General features: G+C 44.9%; 4 protein-coding genes across 7 annotated transcripts; 3 read left to right on the forward strand and 1 right to left on the reverse strand.

Moving 5' to 3' along the window:
* Nucleotides 1–211: 211 nt before the first annotated feature.
* On the forward strand, nucleotides 212–6121 carry TMED2 (transmembrane p24 trafficking protein 2). Its single transcript, XM_072351479.1, has 4 exons — nucleotides 212–462; nucleotides 1608–1800; nucleotides 4136–4243; nucleotides 4644–6121. The coding sequence occupies exons 1-4, from the start codon at nucleotides 283–285 to the stop codon at nucleotides 4766–4768; spliced, it is 606 nt and encodes a 201-aa protein (XP_072207580.1). The 5' UTR covers nucleotides 212–282; the 3' UTR covers nucleotides 4769–6121.
* A 248-nt stretch (nucleotides 6122–6369) lies between these two features.
* Nucleotides 6370–15337, forward strand: DDX55 (DEAD-box helicase 55). Of its 3 annotated transcripts, none has more exons than XM_072350660.1 (15): nucleotides 6370–6506; nucleotides 6727–6777; nucleotides 6848–6934; nucleotides 7407–7498; nucleotides 7602–7664; nucleotides 8383–8532; nucleotides 8945–9134; nucleotides 9497–9579; nucleotides 9929–10060; nucleotides 10187–10279; nucleotides 10790–10904; nucleotides 11082–11250; nucleotides 11527–11819; nucleotides 12286–12446; nucleotides 15242–15337. In XM_072350660.1, the coding sequence occupies exons 1-14, from the start codon at nucleotides 6399–6401 to the stop codon at nucleotides 12436–12438; spliced, it is 1779 nt and encodes a 592-aa protein (XP_072206761.1). In that variant the 5' UTR covers nucleotides 6370–6398; the 3' UTR covers nucleotides 12439–12446; nucleotides 15242–15337. The 3 variants fall into 3 exon arrangements, with proteins under 3 accessions (XP_072206761.1, XP_072206760.1, XP_072206758.1); XM_072350659.1 differs by lacking the exon at nucleotides 15242–15337 and adding an exon at nucleotides 12758–12873; XM_072350657.1 differs by lacking the exon at nucleotides 15242–15337 and having other exon boundaries at nucleotides 12286–12585.
* EIF2B1 (eukaryotic translation initiation factor 2B subunit alpha) lies at nucleotides 12812–15941 on the reverse strand. 2 transcript variants are annotated; one of them, XM_072350668.1, is made up of 9 exons: nucleotides 15882–15941; nucleotides 15709–15810; nucleotides 15493–15629; nucleotides 15289–15405; nucleotides 14518–14630; nucleotides 14278–14346; nucleotides 13693–13768; nucleotides 13421–13546; nucleotides 12812–12972 (listed from the first exon to the last, which is right to left on the reverse strand). In XM_072350668.1, the coding sequence occupies exons 1-9, from the start codon at nucleotides 15919–15921 to the stop codon at nucleotides 12817–12819; spliced, it is 936 nt and encodes a 311-aa protein (XP_072206769.1). In that variant the 5' UTR covers nucleotides 15922–15941; the 3' UTR covers nucleotides 12812–12816. The 2 variants fall into 2 exon arrangements, with proteins under 2 accessions (XP_072206769.1, XP_072206770.1); XM_072350669.1 differs by having other exon boundaries at nucleotides 15875–15907.
* Nucleotides 15857–19878, forward strand: GTF2H3 (general transcription factor IIH subunit 3). The gene is made up of 13 exons (XM_072350661.1): nucleotides 15857–15993; nucleotides 16128–16207; nucleotides 16594–16700; nucleotides 17011–17174; nucleotides 17405–17467; nucleotides 17719–17748; nucleotides 18063–18091; nucleotides 18177–18251; nucleotides 18362–18415; nucleotides 18714–18782; nucleotides 18890–19025; nucleotides 19106–19142; nucleotides 19223–19878. The coding sequence occupies exons 1-13, from the start codon at nucleotides 15942–15944 to the stop codon at nucleotides 19290–19292; spliced, it is 966 nt and encodes a 321-aa protein (XP_072206762.1). The 5' UTR covers nucleotides 15857–15941; the 3' UTR covers nucleotides 19293–19878.
* The last annotated feature ends 19 nt before the right edge of the window (nucleotides 19879–19897 follow it).

The following is a 19897-nucleotide window of genomic DNA, read 5'->3' on the forward strand; positions in this document are numbered from 1 at the left end:
CTCCTCGCGCTGATTGGATGCTCGCCGCAACCTGCTCCTCGCTCATTGGTTGCTCTAGAAGACAGGCTCCGCCTCCTACTTCGCGCCTCGCTCTCCTCAGGGTTGGCGCCGTCCCTTCCTGCTCTGTCCCGTGCCGGCCGCCGTAGCGCGGAGCCGTACGTGGCAGTGGGGCCGCGCCGGCCTATGAGCGGCGGCCCCGTGCCCCGGAAGGGGCGTGGCGAGAGCCGGAAGTCCCCCTCCCCTTTTCCTGCTGCCCGCCGCTCGGTGCCCCTGGGCTCCGCCATGTCGCCGGTGCGGGCGGTGCTGGCGCTGCTGGCCGCACTGGCGGCTCCGGCCGCCGCCTACTTCGTCAGTATTGATGCGCACGCGGAGGAATGCTTCCTGGAGCGGGTGCCGTCCGGAACGAAGATGGGGCTCATCTTCGAGGTGGCCGAGGGGGGCTTCCTGGACATCGACGTGGAGGTGAGGCGGGACCGCCCGACCTTGGGCCGAGCGGGGAGTCAGCCCCGGAACCGGGCACTGCGCGCCACGAGCGGGGCGGAGGAGCGGGGCGGGGCGGGAGGCCCGGGCGGCGGCGGCGGGGCCTGTGGGGGGAGCGGGCCGCGTTCGGCCGCCCCCGGTTGTGAGGCCGCGGGGTCGCTGTGGAGCTGCACCTCCTCGGGGCGGCTGGTGCTCCTGTAGGAGGAGAGTCGTTGTGCCGCTGTTGGAGCCTCTCTCCGGGTTATGGAAGGTCCGGGTTATGGAAGGTCCGGGTTATGGAAGGTCCGGGTTATGGAAGGTCCTGCTCCGTGCGGCCTTGGCGCAGTGAAGCCTTCCTTGGCGGGAAGAACGAAGCGGTTTTCCTGTGTGTCGCTCTTTGTGGGAGCGTTTATTCTTTCCTTCTGAAGCGCTGAGTGTATAAGGAATGAACAAGCCTTTCATCTTGGTGAGGAGCAGGTAGTTACTGTGGGGTAGCTTCAACGTGAGAGCTGTTGCTGAAATCAGATGTAATGGTTGAAAATGATTCAGTTCTGATACAAGAAAAAGAGACAGGAGGCTGCAGACCTCCATCCTGGAGTCAGTGATGGGAGCTTACAGGCTGGTTTTGGTGTCTCGGTGCAGGGGAAGGCATGAGGTCACGGTGACTCTCGTGGCTTAGCGCTCTGTTCTGCCTGTCTGAGCTGACAGCTGCAGCATTGCACAACTGTGCACCCACAGCACTATAGCTGTCCTGGAGAGTGTCCTTTATTCCCTTTTGTTTCCCTCCAAACATCAGAGATAAGGTTTCCCCTGCAGTTGTTAATTTGGTCAACAGCCAGGGTTGTAGATAGCTTATGCCTCTCCTGTTATCGAATGCTTCTTATCTTGAAGACAGGCGGTCGGTAAGCAAAGCTTTTATATGGCTTTCTTTACAGAGAGGGTGTTTTAAAGATTCCCGTGCAGGAAAACACAGAAGTGCTTTTGTGCTGGGGGGAAGAAAATAGAAACATCACCAAAGCAGTCAGATTTAAAGGTGTTATGGGTCAGTTTGACTGGGTGACTTCAAAATATGCGCCCAACTGGTATTGCTGCATTTTAAAACACTGTATTTTAAATAAAATGAATGATGTGTTGTTTTCCCTGTCCAGATTACGGGGCCTGATAATAAAGGAATTTATAAAGGGGATCGAGAGTCCAGTGGAAAATACACGTTTGCCGCCCACATGGATGGAACTTACAAGTTTTGTTTTAGTAACAGAATGTCCACCATGACTCCCAAGATAGTGATGTTCACAATTGATATCGGGGAAGCTCCAAAGGGGCAAGATATGGAGACAGAAGGTGAGGAAGACTCCTGAAAGGAAAAAGGTTCTTTTGAGAGCTTTAACCTGCATGACTCGTGAATGTGACTAGGGTTCTCAGAATTCCTGTTTCTTCAGGCGGTCTAGGCAGCTGTTCTCTTGCACAGCTAAAATGGATATGGATGTTTTTAGACCACGTGGCACAACTTAATGCAAAATCACCGGGGAATCCCTTGGCCGTCTGCAGAAACAAATGCTTTCATCTTTTAGTCTTTTCATCGGTTTCTTTCTCTGATTTCTAGTTTGCTCAGCAATATGTAGATTGCCGTATGCATTAGTTGAACTCTTTGATAGATGTGCTAATGGAAAAGGATTTTCTCGTAGCCATGTAAGTTATTGTTTTATCTGCAGCCTTTTGTCCTGTACTTGTGTTCATCTCTTACACTTTCCTCTAGGTGGTGGAGATACCTGGGATGGTATGTGTACTGCTTTTTGAAAGCTCATTAGCATCTTGTCTTTTGCATACGTTTATTCACTAACAGCTAACGTTTGCTTTTTCTCTGTAATGTTTGTTTGTAGCATGAGAATGTCTTTTTAATAAACTACATCAAAGGTCTGATTCTGAGCAATGCTGAGCACTGCAAGCTTCCATCGAGAGGTTGAAATACTTTGCAGCTCTTGGGATCAGCTCCTCAAACTGACCGTGACACTTTGTCATCCGGTCATTATTTGTGGCTAACAGAAGGCTCGATTGGATGCTTTAGGTGGAATTGAACTAAAACAATGAGCATCCACGAGCATTAAACAATGTTTAGTAACTAAAGTTGAACGTTGGATAATCAAGAGCTTTTGGAAGCAACAAATTCCACCGAGGACATGAATTAGCAAACATGTTACAAGAGAAAAAACTGGAAAGTTGCCATTTTCTGGAAATGAAGTTTTTGGGTAACAAGTTGGAAAGTTTTCCTTAGAACTCACTAACTGAAGCTAGAAAGAAAATTGTCTTTTTTTTTTTCTATTTTAGTGAGTAAATAATGGTGTGAATTGGGTGCTTGATTGATGTCCCTTGATGAAATTTAACTACTTCTTAACATGGTTTTTCTTTTTAAAGTCTCAGTTAAATCTTTTTGTTGAATGTGAACGAACACTGCAGCCATCAGTTCTAAGGAATACTAATAGAGCTTTAATTTTTAAGATAGACGCTTCTCCCTGTTTTTTAAATGAGATTAAACAATACCTGAGACTGTCATTTCTTCTCCAATAAGCTGTACGTATTGCAGTGACCAGCTGTGAAATTAAGAGATTTATCTTAGCACAGTGAGTGTTGTTTTGACATCTACTTAGACGTTAATGAGAACCTGTATGAGTGCTACTCTCTGGACATCTTTTTGTCTGTTACCCAAATGTGTATATTTTTAATAGGTTTGTTTTCAGGGCGTGATCCGAAATAAGTTAATTTAGAAAGAAATAATATTAGGCAGCTTCAGAGTTCAATGTTTCCCTTCAAGAGATGTTTGCCTGGAGTGTGTCTGTGGAATGATTGCTCAAACTTCTCTTGGTGCTAGAAAACTCTGAGAATTACTTGCATAATGCATAACTTTTGTTAGTGGGCGGTTCTTTGAGCATGAAGGTATTGAAAGGATCCTGTGATTGACAAATCACTAAATCTCGGATCTCTGTTCCTTCCATGTGCTGAATTATCTCAAGCTAATTTTCTGTTATCATTAGTTCGTTTTCTTACTCTTCTGCTTTCGTGACATACCTGAACCTGAGGCCAGATCCTGCCATTTGCCGTTCCCCTTTGGCATTGTTTCTGCTGAATGCTGGGCTACAGCTAAACAGGGAGAGCACAAGATGTGATACGTTGCTTCAGACAGTCATCTCGTTTTGCCAGCATCATGATCTTAAGCTAAATTCTCAGTTGTTCTATTTTTGCAAACTTAACAACTAGAAAAATATATAAATATATATCTGTTATGTTAAGATAATTTGCTTGGAATATATTGGAATGTGTTTGCAGAGTGGCTAATAGTGTGTTAATGATCTCATGTATTTTTACATTCTGTTTTTCTGGAGAAGTGTGCCCAGATTGGATCCAAGTGATCTGCACTGACTAAATTGGGTGTCATCTGTCATCTAGTTGGATGTGGTGAGAGGTGTTTTCCCACTCAGTAAATGCCACAGCAGTGTGTTAGGAAAAGTGGCGGTGAGACAGCAAAGCTATTTTGCTGTAAGGATAGGAAGTTTTCATTGTACAGACTGCACTGTTCAGAACTCCCTCTGTGATGGGAACTTGATTCCAACTGTTCACGTGTTTTAAAAAATGGGGTTTTTTGAGTAAATAACTTTCTGATGCTTCTCAAATTACTCTGCAGCTCATCAGAACAAGCTAGAAGAGATGATTAACGAGTTAGCAGTGGCCATGACAGCTGTAAAGCATGAACAGGAGTACATGGAAGTTCGTGAGAGGATACATAGAGCAAGTAGGTGCCTTTTGACTTCAATGCCTCATCGTCTTTTCTTAAGATTTGTGTTTAAGTCTATTTCAAATTACTAAAAAGGATTCAGGTCCTCCCGGTAGAGTAAGAAACGTTTGATACTTGCAGTCTTTACATTTGCTTGTCTCACGTAATGAAGGTTGTTATGCAGAATACAGGAAAAGCACAGACGGATGTTGCAGTGTGTCCAGAGGTGAGATGAACATCTGTCTGTGCAGCTTGGTTCAGGCTATGCAAGTTCTCAGTTCCTAGAAGCCTTGTACAGCCGTGCTACAAATACCAGTGATGTCACTGTAAGGCTTATATGCAATGCTTCAGTTCCTATGACAAATCATCTTGCAAGTTTTGCCTTAAATTCTTTGTTGCTTTTCTTTTCCCTCAACAGTTAACGACAACACAAACAGCAGAGTGGTCCTTTGGTCATTCTTTGAAGCTCTTGTACTAGTTGCCATGACACTGGGACAAATCTACTACCTGAAGAGGTTTTTTGAAGTCCGAAGAGTTGTTTAAGAGTACAGTTCCTGGTCCTGGATTTCAGTTCACTGTCTACCAAACATCCTGGTCACAAAAAAAGAGTCACTAAAGTTTCGAAACCCTCTTTATTGAACTGTAAAACTTATTTGCTTATGTTCCTTCCTGGTCAAAAATGAATTGTTTTTATATATCTTCTGTAGCAAAAGCTATGCTGAAACCTCATCACTTAATTGGCCCGTTTTTTCTTCTGTTCACTTAAACCTACCTAGTCTGTATGCTAAGCGAGATCCCAGCAAGCTGCCAATGCTGTAATTCCACGGTAGTAGCAAGCAATGTCTGTGTCTTTTCTAACTTCCTTTTTCATAAGTACTTGCAGTTCTATGTAGGAAAACGGTACAAGGCCCTCCCTGTTGCATTTCTCACCTCGTTAACCCTGCAGTCAGCGCTACCAATTGAAGGAATCCCTTCTTATGCAAACTGCCATGGAGGAGCAATTGGAACTTTAATCTGATAACGAGTAGATGTGACAACTTCTGATCCAATATACATACCCGATTAAAAGAAAGCGTTCAGTATCTGCCCTAATTACACCAACTTACCCTGCAAGACTTTTAATGAAGTAACCAGTATCAAAATAGCTCCTCCACCCAAATGTTCATCATGTGGTTTTTAGTCTTTTTCAGGTTTTCTATGGGAGAGCCCATTGCCTGCAGTGTCTTGGCGAACCATAGTTAACCCTTTGGCTCGTGCAGCTCCAAAGCTGAGGCTGTTGGCGCTCTTGCAGAACAGCGTTCAGGACGCCTGGATTCCTGATGCCAAAGGGTTAACGGTTCTTGGGGTTTATTGCAATGCTATGCAGCCCTTTTATTTAAGTGGCAATCTGCCATTTTCTGGTCACTGTTAGCGTCATGCTGAGTACCGGCGTGTTTTCTTTTTCATGCACACGTAGGTTTGTTTTTGTATGAAGTTACTTTCCTTGGTATCTGCTGATCGGTTTGGAAATCAAAGACGCGTCTGGTGTGGGTGCTGAGCCAGGATTCTGTTGTGACCGATGTACATTAGTTGTAATCATTTTTGGGGTGGGGTCGGGACCTTTTCCAGGGGGGATCCTCTACAAGTTACACACAGCAGTTTTGTACAATTAATTTAAGATTTGTTACAGGTTTTCATGTTCCAGGTAAAAAGATTTTACAACCTCGGGCAAACGCCGGCGGCAGCTTCTCAGCGAGGTGGAGTTTCACCCGATGGAGCCTGCTGCGTGCCAATATTTTTGTGTAAAAAAAACCAAACAAACACTTAAATTGAATTATAAGATGTACATTTAAAATTGCTTGTGAATCTAAATATGACCCAGGTTCAATAAATAAACAAATTCTTAAAAAAAAAAAAGACGACCAATTGTCACGCTGTGTATTTATTTGTACTGTGATGCTTTATGGAGGTGCTGCTTCCCACTGCAGATGTTGTTACGGCATCTCTGGGTATCCAGCATTGATCCAGCCTTGGCCCGGTGCTGTAGGGATGGCGCTGTCCGTGCTTTGGATCGCTGCTCGCGGCGGAACTTCTCTTACGGCGGAACCAAAGCACCGCGCCGCGTGTTTCCGGCCGTTCCTTATGCAGCCTGAAGTGGGGGACGAGTTCCGGCGGTGCGCACGGCCGCGCCAAGATGGAGGCGGTGACGGAAGGCCGCTGGTCCGCGCTGCCGGTGGCGCTGAGCCCCGGCGTGCTGCGGGCGCTGCAGGAGCTCGGCTTCGACCGCATGACCCCGGTGCAGGTGTGGGGGCGGCTCCGGGGACGGGCAGGACGAGGAAGGAGGAGCCGGGCGGGGCTGCGGGGGGCTTTTCTAGCAGTGCTGCTGCTCGGGTCACTCTGAGGGAGCTCTGGTGGCTCTTGGGGTAACTGAGCCGCTGCGAGATCATCGTTCAGCTGCTTAATCTGCTCAATCTGCTCAATCTGCTCAATCTGTTCATTCTGTTCTCTTGTTTTCCCCTCAGTCTGCGACCATCCCGCTCTTCATGACTAACAAAGACGTCGCTGCAGAAGCGGTGAGTGTATCTGCCCGCCTGCCGGCCTGGCTCCGTGTGTCGCCGGGGCTGCTGACTGTTCCCTCACCAGGTAACGGGCAGCGGCAAAACGTTGGCGTTTGTGATCCCCGTGCTGGAAATTCTGCTCAGGAGGGAAGAAAAGCTGAAGAAAATGCAGGTGAGGTTAAAGTGCTCACTTGGAATGTGTCGGTGATACGTCAATCATGTCAAAATGGACACGTGAAGTCACCCTTGGGTACAGGAGCAACAATGAGAATTAATATTGAGGTGCTTTCTGTGCCCTTAATGCAGCTTTTTAGTTGAAGTGATCAAACTGGTTCTGAGCTGTTAGAAGAGAATCTCAGAACATCAAGTAAGAGAATGTACGGCCAGCAGGAATCTGTTGACTTAGAATACATTCTGAGGTACTTGTGGTGCCCTTCTTGGTTCAATATTGTTATTAGCTACTAGTTCTGGGGAATTTACTCATTGATGTGGCTGTTCCTTCAGAAGGCTTTTCTATGAACAAGATTCCACTGGGAATTCTTTCCCTAAGTCCAGGGTCATAAACACGGCTTGTATTCACTTCCCTTACAAGTGACAGCTTTGCAGCAATCCTCCTGTTTTCCATAAGTTCCTTTTGTCTGCAGGTTGGAGCTGTAATTATCACCCCAACGAGAGAATTAGCGATTCAGATTGATGAGGTGCTGACACACTTCACAAAACACTTCCCCAAGTTGAGGTGAGTGAACGTGGAGCTTTTCATGACCGCAGCTCCTTTTTCTTTGGACTTTTATCATCCATAAGGTCACAAAGACCGAAATCTTTCTGTTCTGTCGTTTCAGTCAGATACTTTTAATTGGTGGCAGGAATCCCATGGAAGATGTTGAAAAGTTTAAGGAACACGGGTAAGCTGTTTGTAATTGCTCCAATGCCTTGTTGTTGTTCTGTTTTCCTTGTCATTAAGATACTCAAATTATGGCTCCGTTCTGGTTTTACTGATGCTGACTTTTTGATGCTGCATAAATATGTTGAGCACGCTAAAGAAATTGTGGTTTTCATTTTGCTGGAGTAAAATGCACCGTGATGAGATTGTAGTGAGATAAGAAGCAACGGTCGTGTGTGGAATCAGTCCCGTTTCCGTGCTGTCTGGCTAAAGAGCAGCATACTGCCTGTCGAGTTGAAGGCTGGATATTGCAGCTCCTTCTTGTATATGTTCTACCAGCAGTGGACTCTAGTGAGCTTGAGTCTGCGTTGAGTAATTGGAGCAATTTGGTGCTGATGCTCACGGGGAAACTTAGAAGCCATTTTATTTGCCTCCCGCTTTTGCACAGAAGTATGAAATATTTCTTCTAGCTGACAGTTGCTTTCAATAGTTGTTAATTATCTTCTAAACTGTTATTACCACAAATGGAGAGCCTTCACACAGGGCTTTTTTCCTCCCATCATCATGCTGTCTGAAAGGCACTGCAATATAAATACACTTGAAAGCAGCACACTGTAATTGTTCTATTGAAGAATGCATTCGTTTTGAGTGCAGGTTTGTGCTGTGGTAATTGTTAGCAGCTCCAACCAAAGGCCTTACCTGGTGTGCTTCCAAAATGGCTTTGTCTCTGTTGCAAACAGGGGGAACATCATTGTAGCTACACCAGGCCGGCTGGAGGATCTGTTCAGAAGGAAAGCAGATGGGCTGGATCTCGCAAGCTGCGTGAAGACTCTTGATGTGTTGGTGTTAGATGAAGCTGACAGGCTTCTCGATATGGGCTTTGAATCGAGGTATTTAATACTTAAAAATAAGCTCTCATTGTACATCTGAAATTTTAAATGAATTTATCATTAAGTGACACTGTATTGTTCTTTTGCCCCTCTTTGCTCCATAGCCTGCATAAAGCAATTGCTGTAAAGGGAAATGAATCAGGAGAGAGTGCTTGATGAATGCAGAGTTTAAGATTTCCTTTTTTCTGATGCATATTAACACATAATCATTTAAATATCAGTATTGGCTTAAAATGCTGTAACAATGAAGCACAGGAGTCTTACTTGCAGTGTTAGGATAAATACTTGAACAGAAGTTGCTTGACATTTAGTGATGAAAACTGTGTTATGTATAAGCTCATACTTGCAGTGATTAACTTTATTTCTGAAGGAAATCTTGGCGCATTGATGTTTTGCATGTTTTTACTTGCAGTTTAAATGCCATTCTGGCCTTTTTACCCAAGCAGAGGAGGACGGGTCTGTTCTCAGCCACTCAGACTCAAGAGGTGGAGAACCTGGTGAGAGCAGGGCTGCGCAATCCTGTCCGCATCTCAGTGAAAGAGAAGGGAGTGGCAGCAACCAACACACAGAAAACTCCGAGCCGCCTGGAGAACTATTACATGGTAGGAGCTCCGTGTTTGGTGCTACTTGGGATTCGTTCTCCCTTTTCCTTCATTCCATCAACAAGTTTATATGTTACGACCACTCACTTTACCAGAGGAACCAGAAGTTTCTAAGATGTGAAGCCCTTGCAGCTTATCTGAAGATTGGCAACCGTGTTGAGAAATCACCCTTCATTCTGAACACTGTAGTTGCTTGCTGTATGAGCTTAGCTGTTCGTTTTGTTTGACCTGCCAGGACCCAAACTGCTGCACTGCTGTGCCTCCCTGACCAAACATCAGTGCGCAACGAGAGGAGGAAGCTGGCAGATCAGTTTGTATCAAGTCCATTTTCTTACTTATCGTTCTTCGTTTGCATTGTTTAGATATGCAAAGCAGATGAAAAATTCAATCAGTTGGTGCATTTTCTTCGACAGCACAAGCAGGAAAAACATCTGGTCTTTTTCAGGTAATTCTGTTGGTGTTTCATGCTGAAAACAAGGAGTTTTATTACTTAAATTCCAAAGCTGCCCTGTGTTGATAAGGATGTAACTACTAAAGGTGGTTCGTTTTAATAGCTGTTTTAAAAGAGGATAGAAGGAGATCCTTGCTTCATGTCGGCATTCTGATAACATGAACTTCACAAGACTATGGAAGTAAAGGTTATAGATGCTGTGTTAATCATAAAAGTGATGTGCATGCCTTAAGGCAAAATAGACTAGTGGGTATTCTTGAAAGGGCTCAGACTGTTCTGACGTGGCCACCTTAGGTGAGTTAAATATACGGCATAATCTACTTCTCTGTCTTCATCACTGCAGCACATGTGCCTGTGTGGAATACTACGGGAAGGCGTTGGAATCCTTAATTAAAGAAGTGAAAATTATGTGCATTCATGGCAAAATGAAACACAAACGTAACAAGATTTTTACTGAGTTCCGACGGCTCCCGGGGTAAGAACCAAGCAGGTTACACCAGGCCAAAGTAGGAACAGTAAGAGAGATGTAATTGTGTCTGACAGCTTGCTTGCCTTAAATGACAATTGAGTGAAAACATGTCTTTTTCTTTCTTCTTCCTAGTGGGATTTTAGTTTGCACTGATGTGATGGCCCGTGGCATCGACATCCCAGAAGTGCACTGGGTGTTACAGTATGACCCACCCAGCAGTGCAAGGTACAGCTTCAGATCTCACCAACTTGTGCTCGTGCTACTGTAATGTTTAGGTGTAAATGGAGAACACGCAGCTGTGGAAAAGGCACGCAGTTGTTGCCTGCAAGTCTGAGCTACCTGCCAGCAAGGAAGTTGTGTGTGATGTGAATGAAGTCGATTGGCTTTGTAGGCCTGATGTGCAGAAGTGAAAGAGGTGGTTGCCACTTGCGCAAAGAGGCTTTCTATTCTAAGGGTTAGTGTGAGAGTACAGGGGTAACAAGCTGAGGGGTGTGAATGAGTGCAGAGAGCTGGGGTGGAGCTATTTAAGGATGGTACACAGAGTTCACATGAGGGGAGATTTTTCCACATCTTTTTACTTGTTTGTCATCATTTTCCTGTAGCTGAAGTTATGAGTTTAGTTTGAAAGCACAGGGAACTCCAGGTTTTCCATTCTGTCAGATTTGTCCTTTTGCTCACGAATGCTTTAAAGTCAGACCAGGAATCTCTGCTTGAATTATCCCTGTTTTATTTCAGTGCCTTCGTGCATCGCTGTGGTCGAACGGCACGGATTGGAAACGTAGGCAGCGCGCTTGTATTTTTGCTTCCTATGGAAGAATCTTATATTAACTTTCTCTCAATCAATCAAAAGGTCAGTGGGCTTTTATTCTGACCCTATGCAGCAAAGGGCAGGGGAGCCAAAAGGTAAAGGTACCCAAAACTTACTGAAGATGAACTGGGGAAGAAACGTGTGTGAAGTTTCAGAGCACGTTTCAAATCATTCAGCTGAACTTTGCCTTTCTGTTTGTATTTCTTTGTTGGTTTTCAGTGTCCCATGCAGGAAATGAAACCACAGAGAAATGTGTTAGATCTTCTTCCAAAACTGAAGTCTATGGCTCTCGCTGACAGGGCAGTGTTTGAGAAAGGGATGAAAGCATTTGTCTCTTACATCCAGGCTTACGCCAAACATGAATGCAATCTGATCTTCCGAATAAAAGGTAATTCCCAGCAGGAGCTCAGGATCTTTTACTGTTCTTCAGTAATATATAGTTTATTGTTTAGTTTGGCAAAAGGCCCCTGTGATGTTACTGTCTGTAGCTGCTCCTTTCTGTTCTCAAAGCCTGACTGAAACAAACCTTAGCATCAATGCGACCTCATATTGTTACTGCTATTAAATACTCATTTCAGGATCATCTTTTTTTTTTTTGCCTGGAATTTTCTAAGTTAACTTTTTATCCAGCAGGAAACTGACTTTATAATCTTTATCTCAACAGATCTGGACTTCGCTAGTCTTGCTAAAGGCTTTGCCTTGTTAAAGATGCCGAAAATGCCTGAGCTAAGAGGAAAATGTTTTCCAGACTTCACTCCAGTCGCTGTTAATACGGACTCCATTCCATTTAAGGATAAGAATAGAGAAAAGCAGAGACAAAAGCAACTTGAACAGCAAAGAAAGGAAAGAGAAGAAAATGGAGGAAAAAAGAAATTCATAAAAAACAAATCGTGGTCAAAGCAAAAAGCCAAAAGGGAGAAGAAGAGGAAAGCAGCCGCTAAAAGGAAGCGTGAAGAGGTAAACCACGCCGCTCTCTTAAGCTGCGTGTCATTACTGAATGTACTTGCAAAAGGCAGGGAGCAACGGGATTTCAGTGTGATGGAAGTGAGATGCCCTGCAGGGTTACTTACTGAAAATGAGCCTTCTAGGTCTGCCAGGCAAAGCAAAGGAAAAAAGCTTTTTAAAGCCAAATGCTGGAACAATTTCTCATTGCTCAGGTGATGGTGAATTGCTGCCAGCATGGGCTCATAGGCTGCATGGATTCTAAGAGATACAGCAGCACTTCACTGGATACTTCTTATTTGTTGTTGCTTTTTTTGTATCTCAGCAAGTTAATTTGATAGATTGGTTGTAGAATTTGAGTATAATTTCCTGCTTGGATGCTGCTGGCAAAATCTAGGCTGTAAAATTCTGTTGTGTTCAGCTATTTAGAGGTGAAGCCTTTTGTGTTGTGTGTAATCTGTTGTATTTCAATGGCTAACAGGGCTCTGATATAGAAGATGAGGACATGGAAGAGTTGCTGAATGACACGAGACTCTTGAAACGATTAAAGAAGGGGAAAATTAGCGAAGAAGAATTTGAGAAGAGACTAACAGGAAGCCAGAGTAAAGTCAGAGAAGAAGCTGCTGCTGACTGAGATTGAAGGTTGACGTTTCATTCTAACTGAGCTTTTACGTTAAGATACTCCCTATTCCAATAAAACTGTATTTTTATAACAAAATAATGATGCAGAGAACAGAATGGATTTAATTTCTTCATAAGGAAGAACAGTACTAAAATACTTGACCCACTTTTCCAATAATTCATTTAAGGCATTCAGAAGCTGTAGCAGCTTCCATTTCTTTTTCTAAATTGGTCCATCCACAGGTAATGCCTTGAACTGAAGGCTGATAATGCCATGAATCCTTGTAATCCTGTCTCCTCACCATGTCCACCCCACTTGTGTCACCTCCCAGGCTCTTACAGCCGTGACAGTCACTGAGGATGGTACACATTGCACACCACGTCCATTGAGTTACAGATAGAGTTTAATGAGTTCATCGCTGACAGCTGATGGAGTTAACACACCAAGGTCTGTAAACAGTAATGTGATAAGTGATGGTGACGTGTAGTCAATCCAGGGATGTTCCTCTGTTAGATTCTGACTTGTTTTCAGCGTGTCTGCTTTGTACTAGAAGGAAACGAGACCATTAATTACTGCACAGCTGTGAACTAAAACCTCTCTTGGGCAGGGGCAGTGCTGTGATCTTGAGCAGATATTTGTGGTAAAATGGAGGGAAGTCAACTGCTTTAAAACCAGGCGTGCACTGCCACCTTGGTCAAGTGGTTTTACCTTCTATCCACCATACAACTTATAGTTCTGAAGTGTCTTGATGTAGCTGTTTCTTGCCTGCAGCTACTTCTGTGCCCCAAAGGAATTGCTTTAGTAACTCAACAAGAGTATTAGGACAAATTGTGGATGCTGGAGGTCTGACTTGAACATGGACCAACTCTGTACTGTGTCAAGTTTTAACTACAGTAGAGAGATCCAAATAAATGAAGATGTGCTTAGAAGAAAATTACTCACAGACAAGTAAGTGGATCTTAGTTTGCCAGGAAGCAACCTGTATTTCTCTTACCTTAAACTTATCGGGGACATCCTGCTGGTTTAGAGGGAAGAGTCTTACAAACTTGAAACTTTCTGCTACCACATAGAACGGCTTGTTCTGAGCTTTGGCACACACAGCAATCTGATTGGTGCCAATCTGTGGAGGCACAGAAAATAACATGCAGATTCCATGCTAGCATCACTTAATATTGCCACGTTTCCAATAATAACAGACTTTCACTGATTGATATCCAAGAAAGTTTGAATAGAGCTTACAGAATGATGCAATGCGTTCTCTTTTACCTTGTTAATGATGCCTCCGCTTTCAACTACACCTTCAGCACCAACTAAGACCAGGTCCACTTTCTCCATAATGTAGCTGTTGAAGGAGGGGAAGAGATCCAAGTCTTAGCAAATAATGTGACTCATTGAACAGAACAGAGATAAGGAATTCCAACAGTCTCACTTTTCTAAAGTAGTTTTAGCTGCTGTTAGCTAAGACTGTTGTTCGACATCCTTGGAATGAGCTCTATCAACTCCAGTCATTACATGACAAAATATGCTATAATTTAGCACTGAGCTTAAAAACAAACAACATTTAGAAAGTAGAAAAATCAAAGTAGCTTTCTTTAGTACAGCAGCTCCTTCACATATCCCCAAGCTCTACACTGAGGTTGATGGAGTCAGATGCAATAGGCAAACAGCGAGGTACAAGTTTTGCAGCAGGCGTATTTGGTTAATCATGCACCTAAAGTGTCACTTGCTTTGCTTGTTTGATGACAAACGAAGTAACAATTCCTGTGATTGGAACAACCTCCTACGGAACTTAAATGGAACAGTGTTAAAATAAAATTGGGATGAACGTTAAGATTTAATGATCAGACTTACCCAACTGCAGCATCCAGTATCACAGTCACAGGAATGTTCAGTTTCCTCAGGGCTTTTGCCATTTTTTGCCTATTACATAAAAATTAAACTTAGAAGTCTTTCTTTAAAAATGATGCTAGAAAAACAATGTCTGAAAGAATGAAACCCATGACTGTCTATGTTCCTACAAGGCCAGCAGCTTTTAAGTTATGACAGATTAGTCTCTTAGTCAGGATGAAGCACAAGTTAATGAATACTTGCCCTGCTTGGTCTGGCTGTGATTCAGTAACATAAACACTGAATCGCTTCTTTGACTCAACAGCTGCTTCTAGCACTCTGAGGACCACTCTCGAGTAGGCGTGTGTCAATATCCTCTGTCAGAAAAGATAAAATGTTACTTCTTGCTGAGCTTTAAAACCTTCATTTCAGTTAGGAGGGTCAGGGCTTTTACTTCTGTCACTGTTCATTAATATCTAACATAGGATGTTATGGTCTCAAACCAAAAGAGGGACAGTTTAGGCGGGTTATAAGGAAGAAGTTAGTAATGATGGTAGTGAAGCACTTGCTCAGGGTGCCTGGAGAGGTGGAGGTGCCCCATCCCTGCAGACACCCACAGTCAGGGGACGGGGCTGTGAGCACTGATGGAGCTGTGGGTGTCCCTGAGCACTGCAGGCAGTGGGACTGTATGAGATTTTATATGATGATAATTCTATGGTGTTGGTTGTATTCTACAGATTGTAGGAGAGGAAGCCACTCTGTGAGATGGGCTTGACGTGGCAGCCCTGATGCTGCTGAGGGGCAACAATTCAGTACGTTAAATGGTAACTTCATGTTGTGATGTCTCAGCGCTTCCAAAGGTGGAGCACAGGATAAAACACTGCACTGAAACAGGAGGAGGGGAGATGAGTCTTTATGAAACGAAGCCGCGGCTTTTGTGAGCACACAGCAATAATAACATCACCCCCCTACTCTGCTTTCCCAGCAGTGCAGGCAGCAGAGCCGGGCCCCGAGCAGCCGCCTTGTCCTACTTACAGCCCCGTCTCTGATGAAGGGATGGCACAGCTTGGCGATTTTGTTCCTGGAGAGAGAAACCTTCCTGAGGAAGATCTCCCCGCGCTCGATCATGATCTCCTTGCATTTGGAGTAGTCCTGTTAAGGACAGTCAGTGCTGAAGGATAGTGGAAAGGATAGCCAGGCCGCCGGCCGGCCGTGCAGCAGGTAAGCCCGGCGCCTTACCGAGTACTCCAGCGAGGTGAGGCTGATGAAGCGCAGGAAGAGCTCCCCGCCGGAGCTGACGGCCACCGACGAGTCCACCCGCGACAGCGTGTCGATGGCATCGCGCAGGCTGCTCCGCAGGCCCTGGATGGTCTCTCCTATGGGGGAGGGCAGAGCGGCGCGATCAGGGCCGGGCCTCCGTCGCTTCTGGTCCGGCCGCGAGGGATCGGCGCCCACCTCGGTCCTGCCGGAGGAAGCCCAGCAGCGCGCGGATGGCGGCCACCGCCGAGGCGACGTCGGGGTCGTCCCTCAGCTGCGCCCGGAAGGTCTCGATCAGGTCTGGAAGGCAAAAGGCCGCCTCAGGCTCGGCTCGGCCCGGCCCCCCCGCACCCTCCGTACCGACCCATTACCGTCCGTGCTCATGGCTGCCCCCGCCCCGCCCGGTCCCATGCGGCGCCCTGCGATGACGTATGTTCCTCGTGACGTCACCGGCGGGCGCCACCAGCGGCGCGATGGGCGCGGGTGAGAAGAGGCGGCGGCCGAGGGGGCCGGGAGCGGGGCGGGACGGGCCGAACCGAGCTCAGCTCAGTCCAGTCCAGTCCCCGCGGCTCCGGAAGCTCCCGGCCTCGTGCGGTGACCCCCTGTCTGTTTTGCAGACGAGGAGCTGAGCCTGTTGGTCATCATCATCGACACCAACCCCATCTGGTGGGGGAAGCGGGCGCAGGGGGAGGCTGAGGTGCGTCCTGGGGCCGCTTCTCTGGGAAACCTCGGCGGGAAACGTGAACAATGTCAGCAAATTGCACAGGGTGCAAAGAGAGGTGGAGGTGCCCCATCCCTGCAGACACACACGGTCAGGGAACGGGGCTGTGAGCACTGATGGAGCTGCGGGTGTCCCTGAGCACTGCAGGCAGTGGGACTGTATGAGAGTTAAGAGGCTCTTCCGACTGAAATGATTCTCTGGTTCTACGGGTGTGCGTCTGTCAGAGCTCTGCTTAATGATGCTTCCTGTTAGAACGGAAGCTCGGCACCTTCTGGTTCTGAGTGCAGTTACACGGTTAGTGACTGTAGTTACATGGTTAGTTACTGTAGGTGCTGTCCTGAATTGTTCTTTTCCTTGGGCAGTTCACGCTGTCGAAATGTGTGGACGCAGCGATGGTGCTGGGGAACTCACACCTGTTCATGAGCCGCGCCAACAAGCTGGCTGTGATAGCGAGTCACACGCAGGAAAGGTACGGCAACTTCTCACCACGGTGAGAGTCTGAGGTGTTTTCCACTCCTTGTCTCCTGAGCATAGGAGAGATATGGTCTGTTTTAGTGCCTTATGGAAAGCATTGAGTCAATGTATCAAAGTGTTGAAAGGAGGGAGGTGAACCATTTGTGTCATGACAATTTCCTGCCTTATGTATCCTATGTAATGCCTGTTAAAATTCTTTGGAGTTTTACTTCAAAATATTGCCGTCTATGAGGGGTTAGCTGATGTCATTTTTGCCCTACAGGCTGAAAGGCAAACCGTAATGCTTTGTTCTTCCTCTCTTGTAGCCGTTTCTTGTACCCTGGGAAGCGCTGGGCTTCTGCAGATCTCCTTGGAGATGGTGGTAATTCCGTGGAATCCAACTGTTCTGGCAGCAAGGATGGAAAATACGAATTGTTAACTGCAATCAATGATGCAATTGCAGAAGAGATTAAAGACCTCATGACAAAAAGTAAGGGAAGGAAAATTCGGGGTTTCATAGCACAGAACTGCAAAACGTTCTTTAGGAGTTGCAGGAATTTCTTTTGGATTTTAATGTTTAGAGCAGGTGAGTTTTTAGGGCTGATATTGGGGGACTCTGCACTAATTCAACGTGGCAAAGATCAATCTGTAGCGCTCAGTGAGATCAGGCTGAGTGAATGCTTTTGTGTATAAAAGTAATCTCTGTAATTTGCATTGCAGCTGACATGATGGGCCAGCAGACAGAGACTCTACTAGCAGGGTCTCTTGCCAAAGCACTTTGTTGTATCCTTTTGATGGCGGAACTTTTAAAAGCTTTTGTGTATCTCTTTAAGGCTGTTTCTTATCATATCCTAATGATCCTTCAATACAGTCTTGACTATCAGTGCATTCTATAATAATTTTCAAAACTGAAACGTTTGCCTTATAACTGTGGATCAAACAGCGTGTGTTGTTTGAGGTAGTGAGTACATAGCATGGGTGCTGGTGGTGCTTCCATGAACGGAGTGTGCATTCCTTGATGTCATCTGATGTAGATATTAACAAGATGAGCAAAGAGGTGAAAGGTAATGCCTTCTGAGTGCTTTCATGAGTAGCTGAACCTATATACCTAATATACCTAATTGCTTTGGGGCAATAAATGACATAGGCCCGCTTTCACAACAAGTCTGAATTATTGTACAGATAATTCTACACATATTTCTATACCACTGGGACTATCAGTATTTACATTCACATTGTCTGAGACCTTAGACCTGTCATTTTGGATGTTAGATTGATTGGATTTAGCTTAGTTAAAATGTCAGGTGCTGTAGAACTGTGGGGACAACTCCTGGGAATGGATGTACTCATGTGCTGTTATTTTCTTTTTGATAATCAGCCAATCAGGAAATGAAATCGAGGATTTTGGTAAGAGCTTTGTTGTTAAGTCTACTGTTAGTGTTAAAATACATCAGTGCTATATGGGCTAACAAGTCTCAATTGTTTTATTTAGGTCATAAAAGCTGCAGAAGACAGTGCATTACAATATATGAATTTCATGAACGTGATCTTTGCAGCACAGAAACAGGTGAAGCTGTTTGATATATCTCATCTTTTATTAGTGTGTAAAGAGTGGAAAATGAGGTTACATTGTTCCTAGCTGAACTCCTTTTTTTTTGTGGGTCTCTTTACTTGCAGAGTATTTTGATTGATGCTTGTGTCTTGGACTCTGATTCAGGCCTTCTACAACAGGTACAGGCTTCCTATTCTTACTTGCTGGTTGCTTTAATTCATAGATACTTGATGTTAGATAGTTTGATGTATTTAAAGCACTCTCAACTTTTTCAAACCAGAAAAGAGACATTATTACACCCTTCTATGTGACAACACCTAGGTATTATATGTTGGTGAAACACTGTCTCTGTTTCATAGTCTTTTTGTACCCTCCTATTCTGTAATAATTTATTATTGTTTTGTTCTTCCTTGGCTAGTAGAAACCATTGCTTTCCTTTTAAGACTGAGCTATCTGATCATTCTCTGTGCATTCCAGGCTTGTGACATTACAGGCGGCATATACCTTAAAGTGCCCCACCTGCCATCCCTCCTGCAGTATTTGTTGGTATGTCTTCACTTGGTTTTTCCTGTGTCAGATGTGAAATCTTACTGACTTCACTGACACGATGATGCAGCCATTTCTACACTAATTTTTTTCCCCTGTATATATAGTGGGTATTTCTCCCTGACCAAGAGCAAAGATCACAGCTTGTGCTTCCACCTCCCGTTCATGTTGACTACAGAGCAGCGTGTTTCTGTCATCGAAATCTCATTGAGATTGGTTATGTATGCTCGGTGTGCTTGTCAAGTAAGTTTATAAATACGAGTTGAACTTCCTACATTCCAAATGAGCTATTATTAGTGACAGCCAGTTCTTTTGTTTTCCAGTATTCTGCAACTTCAGTCCAATTTGCAGTACATGCGAGTAAGTTTTTCTTCTTATTTCAGGAGTGGGTCTGAGAATGCGTTTGTTGTATCTGACAGTTCCTTTTTCTGTTATTTCAGGACTGCCTTCAAAATATCACTGCCGCCTGTCATGAAAGCTAAGAAGAAGAAATTAAAGTTAGCTGTCTAACAGTGCAACTTAATACATCGTTACTGCTCCTGTTATTCCATGAAGGGGGATGTACTTGAGCAATTGCTGACACTTTTTATAGGATATGAAAGAGAACTCTATGCAGTCTCACTGCTTTTTTTCTTAAAGTATTTAAGCTGTGTTTTCTATGTAGAAACAAATTACTGTGTTAGCAGGTATTCTTGTATTGCCTTTGTGCTTTTTGGCTCTCTTGGATAGCTGCTCCTCGGCAGATGAATATCACTGGAGCAGTAATATGGAGGTATCCTTCCCAGGGGAGTTTTGAACAGAAGACCATGTTTATGTGCGAGAAGGGGTTTATGTCTGTACAATGAGGTCAGTAAGTGGCCATGAGGTGGCCAGTCTTCAGTGCTGTGCTTTGAAACTGGAAAGGTTTCTGATCAGTGTTTTGTATTTGAGTAGCAGCCATGTGTGCCATGTCCAGGCGTGCATCTGGCTTCAGTCGGGGCGGCTGTTGTCATCAGCTCCCGTTCTCGTCGCCAGGAGCCATTTTGTTTGAAGGCTGTATGTGTAATTCAGTTCCTACAACACTTTTTGAATAAAAGCAGCTCTTTTTACCAACGCGGATCCCGCTCGGCCTGTTG

Source organism: Excalfactoria chinensis, chromosome 16 (genome assembly GCF_039878825.1).
Source record: "Excalfactoria chinensis isolate bCotChi1 chromosome 16, bCotChi1.hap2, whole genome shotgun sequence".
In the NCBI taxonomy this organism is placed as follows: Eukaryota; Metazoa; Chordata; class Aves; order Galliformes; family Phasianidae; genus Excalfactoria; species Excalfactoria chinensis.